Source organism: Stegodyphus dumicola, chromosome 1 (genome assembly GCF_044657685.1).
Source record: "Stegodyphus dumicola isolate Sdum_Otavi_A_Nest chromosome 1, ASM4465768v1".
NCBI lineage: Eukaryota > Metazoa > Arthropoda > Arachnida > Araneae > Eresidae > Stegodyphus > Stegodyphus dumicola.
This window is the reverse complement of record NC_140768.1, coordinates 87,530,834-87,539,210: the sequence shown is the minus strand read 5'-3', so window position 1 is coordinate 87,539,210 and position 8,377 is coordinate 87,530,834. Positions and strand designations below refer to the sequence as shown.

Sequence of the window (8,377 nt, the reverse complement as noted above, 5' to 3'; positions counted from 1 at the left end):
GCTTGGACTATTTCTTTCATGGAGCAAGAGGAAGACTGAGTGATATTACAATTATGAAAATAAAATTAATAATTAATGCATATATTACTGTATGGATAAACTTAGTAATATATCAGTAACTTGTGTTAAACAAAATTAAATACATCTATTAACTAATTAAACACTGGTTGAATCATCTACAAGGTCTATAGTATATTACCAGAATTCAAATCAAATAATATTTAATAAGCAAAATTAGAAAATCACTATGGCAGGGGAAGGATTGAATTTGCAGCATTGAAATTTCATTAATTCAATGAATTAATTTATTTCTGGGAAACATTTTCCTTAGTAAAAATGAACAATTAAAAACTAGATTATCTACCAGAAGATGAGATGAAAACAGCAGCTGTAATAGAGTTAACAATTAAAGAAATTTGCTATATTTGTTATTAAAGCTGCTTCCTTGAACTATGTCATCTTCCCCAAAATATAATTATCCTATGAAAAGAGAATGATGAAATAAGAAAACTTTCTGTAAATAAGTTTTCATCACAGAAATTACAAAAATATTTATTTTTATTTCTACAATATTTTAGATTGCTATTCAACAACGAACAGATAAGAATAGAGTGACAGTTTCGTAGTCCAGAAAGCAGTGGTATCGCACACCTATTAATCCAGCACACATATATCCAGTATGAATACTATCTCATTAAGCTATGATGATTTGGAAGTAACCAGAAAAGTACAACTATTGCTTCACAGGAAGGATCAAGGATCATTACTGCTGAATGTTAAGCAAAAAATCTACTGAAGGCAACAAAAATATTGACAGTTTTCATTATCAAATAATCTGAACTGCTGAACTCAGTCCAATGTGTTTATTCCTAAACAATTCTCTTATTACACATTCTACTAAATTTTTTTAATGGATTGAAGAAGCCAAAGATCAGTCAGTTGTGAAAAACTTCAAAGCTGTCAAGAATTGTGGAAAGTAATAAGACAGAAGGTTTAACTAATTAATTGCTAGAGCATTAAATACATTTGTGGAATTTTACAGCATAATAACCGTAAAGAAATAAATCTTCATATTCTCTTTAATGATGTTTCAATCAGAAGGTGAATATTTGAACCCTGAAGAGCTTTCATGAAGCAACAACACGGCAAATTCTTACACATAAGTTAACACAAAACGCATTATCTATAGTTTATCTTCTAATATGTTTCCAGTTACTAAATCCATTCACAGAATCACTCTACACAAATTTTGTTTAGTTTTTGTACTCTCACAATACATTAAATCTAATTTACAAAATTGTTATGGCCAGATAATAGGTCTTGCTCCAGCATGTTTGTTGCATTGCCGAAGTTCTGAACTTGATACGTTATTTGTACTGTAACTATGCTTCTAAAAATTAAACTGAAGGCTTTGTCTGGGAATTAAAATCAGCTGAAAACTCACCCTGTCTTCCCAAATCCATCAAAGAGTTCTTTATCATACTCTTCTAAAACTTTCATAAAGCCATCATTTGGTCTTATGTTTGATCTCACACTTTTAACAAGAGCGTATGCTTCCTTAAGCTTCATGTGATATTTTTTCATCAAGTATGCAATGACAATAGTTGGAGCACGTGAGACACCTGCATTACAATGAACCAATGTGCAGCCTTCCTGCCGCCCATCATCAATGAATTCAAAACAACCATCGAAGAACTTTCTAATATCTGTTGATGGATCATCTAATACTTCCACATTTTTGTAAATGAATTTGGACTCAAAATAATTAGGAATTTTATAGCCAACATTTAAAATGTGAGTCACATTAAAATCTTCTAATATCTTCAACTCCATGGCTACATCTTGAGAACCTAAATATAAATAAGAAAAACAAAAAAGAATATCCAAAAATATAAAACAAAAATAAAGTTTTATATATAACTGATTTTCAAACACACATAAGCTGGAGTAATATAAAGTAGCTAATAAAGGTTTAAATTTTTTCATTTAAATTAAAAGGGAATATTTGACCATGAGAGCTTTCCTCACCCAAAGGCAATCTGGTAATTATATAAATATACAAACACTAAAATGAAAACAGTAAAAATGTAAATATTAATACGAAAGATACATGACAAAATAGAAAATTTTTAAACATAAAATACAAATTAAAATGGAATATTTACAATGAACAATGAAACTACAAAAGTATGAATATTGAGTTAAACATCCACACATAGTAATAAACAATAGTATTTCATAATGTAAAATACAAGAAAAAAGGAATATTTTCCACAAAATTACAAAACAAAAGGGATATTTACAACAAAACTACAAAAGAGTGAATGCTGAAACAAACACCATTAGCAAATAACAATAAGCAACTGTATTTTACAATGTAAAACACAAGACAAAATGTAATAATGAAATTGCAAAAGCCTGAATGCTATAGTAAACACAATTATTATATAGCAATAAACAATTGCAATTTGCAATGTAAAATACAAAACCAAAAGGAACAAAATTCTAAAAGCATGAATTCTGAAGCACACATCACTACTTAGCAAACATCATAACTGCAATCTAAGCTGAAAGTTAAATGGAATATTTACAACAAAATTGAAAAATGGTGGACCTTGTAGCAAACACCAGCATCACACAGCAATAAACAATTGTCTTTTACAATTCTAAATACAAGACCTATGGAATATTTGCAATGAAATTACAAGGATATGAATGCTGAAGCTATTGCCATCACCACACAACAGTAAACAATTATATTTTTCAATGTAAAAAAAAAAAAAAAAAAAAAAAAAAGATAAACAGGAATATTCACAATGAAATTACAAAAGTGTAAATGCTAAAGTAAACACCAATAGCAATAAACAATTGCATTTTACAGTGTAAAATACAAAGCAAATGAAATTTTTACAATAAAGCTGCAAAAGTGTGAATGTTAAAACACACAGTACCCCCATATAGCAATAAACCATTGTATTTTAATAACTAATTTATTTACATTGCCATTTAATTTTATATTACAGTCAAAAGTCTTTAATCCGGACGTCCATAATCTGGAATGATCTATAATCCAGACCTCAAAGCTACAAACTTTCTGCACATGCGTAAATGGATAATGCGTCTACGCATGTGCATAATACGTTTATGCATGTGCATTTGATGTATAACGGACGGTATAAGCTAAGCTAAAATTATCTAATTATCTATTTCAGTTAATGTTGCAGATTGCATTGTTCCTTAATCTTCTAATTGGATCCGGCTTATTATTTTTTGCAGACTGTTAGAGCAGTTTTATAAAAGTAAGCTTGAACTTTCGATTATGTCAAAAAGAATTTCCGATTCTGGAGCTGCCAAAGGATCTACAAAGCGAAAGCATGTTTCGATGTCCATCAAACAAAAAGTGGAATTGCTGCAAAAAATGGATAAAGGCATATCCTTTGTTTCTCTAACCATTCCGAAATCTGTTTATCAATTTCACGCTGCTCTACAGGGGGGGGGACGTGAAGGCGCGCAATGAACTGGAAAGTTGATCTGTCAGCGCTTTCTGTATCTTCAGGGCAGATGTTTTTATTTTATTCGGCTTATAATTCCTTACTAAATGTAGTATTTCATCTCAATGTACACCCTCTTTGATATGATTTAAATCAAATTCCTCATCATTATAAATATCCTGAATACACATCAAATAGTTTTCTAGTTGCAATTTTCTAATTTCGACTATGCGTAATGTATGCTTTACGCATGCGCACGTTGAAAGAAATGTTTAATAAAGTAAAGAAATAAATATTAAGCTTTTTTTTTTTTTTTTTTACCCTTTAGATCATAATTGCTCTTTATTTCATAAACTACGGTTTCATATTTTTAATTTTATAATTTCTGCATGCCATCTTACCAGATTTAAACTGATAATCTATAGTCCAGAAAAATCGATAATGTGGAATCGCTGAAGTCCCAAAGAGTCCGGATTAAAGACTTTTTCATTTTATAATGGATTTTTATTTCTTATTTGCATGTTTTTTTGGAATGCTGTTTTTTGGAGGGAAAGTTTAAAGTAGATCTGATTATATTTCATACTATAAATGGCAACATATGTTTATGCATTATTTAGCATAATGCATGATTTAAATTCAATATACATATTTATTATTCTGTTGTTATTATTTTATTTTTAATAGCTCATGTAACTCACAGTACATATAAATCAGAATGTATCTAACTAATGATGTTTATAAACACTAGCACTGTTGTTATCTCTACATATAATAAAAGAAAGAGTCTTTCGTTCATGCTGCACGCAAGCTTATAGACCCAGGGCTAAGAAATTTGGTACCTAAGTGCACCTAGACAAGAGCCAGTGCACCTCGAAGTGATTTTTTCAAAATTCAAATCAGATTTTTTTATCTTGTCTTTTTTTATGAAATGGCATCATTTTCAATAGTTTCATTCTTTTTTGGCAACAGTTTTTCATTCAATGCTTTGTATACTGGCCTGCTGACTGTTGAAAGTATGAGATAAAATGCTGCTTATTTTCTTTTTATTTTGGGGCACGCAACATGTACATCGCAATCTTATTCTGACGTGAATGTGTCTCACGAGGCACAACAGAAAGAATTTCCTTTTTTTTCTCTCTCTTAGCTAATAACAAAGAGGTTTGTATATTTTGAATAATGTCATTCCATTATGTGTACGTATGTGCTTTCTGATGATAGTTTCATTCTTTTAGAAATTCATTCTTTTGATTTTTGGACATGCACATTGCAATCTTCTTATTCTGAATCAAATGTGTCTCACAAGCCACAACAGAAAGAATTTCCTTTTTTTTCTCTTTCTCTTTTTATTAACTATTGGCAAAGAGGTTCATATATTTTGAATTGTCATCCCATTATGTGTATGTGCTTTCTGATGATAGTTTCATTCTTTCTGATGATAGTCTTTAAAGATTTAAAATGCGTTTTTTTTTTTTTTTTTTTTTTCCCCAATTCATTGCTTTAGATACTGGACTACTGACAGTTTTCTCTTGAAATATGAGATTTATTGCTTATTTCATTGTAATTTTTATATTATGTTTTAATTATATATAATTTTAATTACATAAAAAGTTTTGCATGATTTATTTTAAGGAAACAATGTTCTTAACTTCCTTTATACCATTTGAGTTCTTAAGATTTTACACCAGGAAGTTAGTTACTTTATTTATTAGGATAATTAATATTTGTATTAAGGGATATTGCTTATTTCATTGTAATTTTTTATATGTAATACATTTTTATTAAAATTTGTGTTTTTTTTTTTTTTTTTTTTTTATTTATTTATTTATTTTATTTTGATAAAGCTGTTCTACAGAGTAAAATTCTGTGCAGTTTTAAATTTAATGTTTGGTCCCTTTAGACATTTTTCTGGTACATTTAAAAGCCAGACAAAGGCTCGCCACATAGCGTCTAGTAATTAATAAAACATAATTTTAATTCAATGCATTACAGATTTTGATACAGAATAATTGTTTGCAAACACCTTATATAAGTTTTTAACTCTTTGCACTGAAGAATGAATTCTCACTTGCTATTAAAAATATTGTACAAAGATTAAGAACTACTTCAATAACATTTTATTATGAGTGTCTATTTGCCAACAACCACATCAGTGTTACTTTCCAAGCCTGAAAAATTAGAAAATATTCTTTTATCTGACACTTGACTTGAGTTAATAAAAGTTTGGATGACAGTGTCATAACTTCCATCATTAAACAAGAACTATGACATTAAGTCTTTAAAGATTTAAAATGCTAATGAAAGGTAAAATGCATATTTTCTTGCATATATTTATTACATAAGCTCTTGCTATAATATGTTTTGAACATCATATAACACAAGTTATGAGCCCATTGTTGAATACATTTCTTTAGATAAAATGACAAGAACATTATTTAAGTCAATGCAATGCTTGAGAAATTCACTACATATACTGAATCAATCTTTTAAGTCAGCAATAGCGGAAGTTTATGTTTCATACACTTTGTCTTTGAGAGAGCTGTACAGCAGCTCTGGAATACATACTTTTGGAGATACATGATTAATGTAGGCAGGGCATTCAAGATAATTGCCAGTAACAGTAAAAACAACAAAATGTTAAATTTCATTTTAAATCAGTTAAACACACTTGAGTCCATGAATATCATCACTTTAGCTAGGGATGAAGTTAAGAAACAATTAAAAATCAGAAACAATTAAAAAATTGTTTCATCAAAGGAGAGTCTTCAAATCCAGAATCAAACAAAAACATCAAAAACAAATACAATGATGAAACTGTGACTCAGATCACGAACTGAAATTTTCTGGAAGCAGAGGTTAATTTTGAGGAATATATAAACTGTGATGCCAATCTATGATATCAAAACAGCACACAGTTAAAGAACTGATTGAAAAGATTACCGGAAAAATATTTCAGTCACATGATTTAAAAAAAAAAAGGATATTAAAAAATTAATCCCACCTTCTAATCAAGACACAGCACATTGGTTGACAATATCAGACATTTCTTTTTATGTCACACTACTAATAAAAAGTTTATTATCTGATTCATTAGGCTTTACTTAAGGATAAAAACCAAATATCACATTAGATAGTGCTTCAAAAATACTTTTTTTTAACTTAAATCTGCAGCTATATTAAAATCTTACAGGTGAGAAGTGTTATAGATTTATGATAGGTAATGACTAATAGATTTGGCCATAATCTTTTTTTTTTTTTTAATAGTATGCAATTTGAATTCTTATGATTTAAAAAAAATAAATAGTTTCACTTTCTGAAAAATACATACAGTGTCTCCCAAAAGTGTTCGCACACCTTAAGAATTTGTAGGGAAAGCAATGTAACCCAGAGCTGAATTCAAATATAAAGCCCAATATTTTTTCATATCATCTCCATATGATTTTGAATAAAACCAAACTTTTTAATTTTTAATACTAACTTATTTTCTTTTTCTAAAATTGAAAATGGAAGGAGGCATACATAAAGCACGCTACAAAAAATGATCGTACACTAAAACATTTTCGTAAAATTTCATAAATAAAATTATTGTCTACCCCTTTTGTATTTTTTTTTTTCCATTTTGCATTTTGCTGACGTTTAAAAAATCGTTTGGCTTTATTTTTTGCTTTCTTACTTCATTATATTTTTTTTTTAAATGCTTAAGAGTGGCTCATATTCCTAAGGAAACAACGAACAGCATTCCAAAATTTATAATTTTTTATAATCGGAATATCAATAAATTAGTAAATTTCTCCCATTCTATGGTGAAGTATATCATAAAATGCTTTAAAGAAGAAAATAGGATCCAAAATAAAGTAAGAAGAGGCTGTCCGGCAAAGAGGACTTGATGTGACTCAACATGATCTGAGATTTATAATTACAAAATCTGAGAAAAACCCATGTTTGAATGCTTTAAAGATTTCTACAAAATTTACTGAAAATTTTTTACTCCAATTTCATTTAAAACCCTTCAACAAGTTCTCAGATCAGCTGGATTACATTGGCACTTTGCTCAAAGAAAATATTTTTGAAGTGCAAAAAATAAAAAGCTTAGGCTTTTCTTCTCAAAATCAATGGTAAATAAGTCTGAAGCGTACTGGAATCATGTCTTATTTGCAGATAAAAGAAAATTTAGCATTCCTGATTCCGATAGGCATATAAGTCTATGGCGAAAAATTAAGGAGCTTAATCCCAAGACTTTGGTTGGAACAGTAAAGCATGGAGGTGGAGGTGTTCTTGTGTGACGGGTGCATGTCAGCATCAGGATTAAATAATTTAGTATTTACTGATGGCACAATGAACCATGCTTTTTTTTTTAATATTTTAAAAGATAATTTAAAATTATCTGCTTAAAATTTGGGATCTGGAAACAACTTTTTTCTTATCAGGATTCTTATCAGCGGCCCTCAATGTTCAACTTTTGGGTGTCTATAATTGTCCACAAGTTCTGAAAACATCACCTCAGTCACCAGATATAAACGCAAAAAAACATATTTGAAGAGAATTAGAGGTTATAGTATGAAGACAAAACATTAATAAAAAAACCAAACTAAAAACAGTAATGATGAAACAATGGAGGAACATTGAGGTAGATATTACAAAAACACTGGTGACTCTATGCCCAGATGTTTGAAAGCTGTCATAAACACTGCAAGATATGCTACAAAATACTAACTTACAGTAATACTACAATATTTAATAATATGTGCAAATTCGTTTAAAGCATACGAAGACTTTTGTGAGGTAACGTTTCTGTTACTTTTTTATTAATGATTTTCCTAAAAAAAAGTTTTAATATAGTCAAACAATGTAATTTAGCTAAGAGAAATTAATAGGTATTACTCAAAAAT

At 29.0% G+C, this 8,377-nt stretch overlaps 1 protein-coding gene across 4 annotated transcripts in view; it reads right to left on the bottom strand.

The window, feature by feature from the left end:
- Nucleotides 1–8,377, bottom strand: part of LOC118201465 (dual specificity protein phosphatase 19-like) — an 80,110-nt gene that overhangs the window by 68,593 nt on the left and 3,140 nt on the right. For 3 of the 4 annotated variants that reach the window (XM_035373571.2, XM_035373570.2, XM_035373572.2), the window contains exon 3: nucleotides 537–1,850. The exons of the other annotated variant lie outside the window; for it this stretch is intronic. In XM_035373571.2, the coding sequence (XP_035229462.1) occupies nucleotides 1,441–1,850 (410 nt within the window). In that variant the 3' untranslated portion in view covers nucleotides 537–1,440. Of the gene's footprint in view, nucleotides 1–536; nucleotides 1,851–8,377 lie in introns of those variants that run through there. 4 annotated transcript variants of the gene reach the window in all.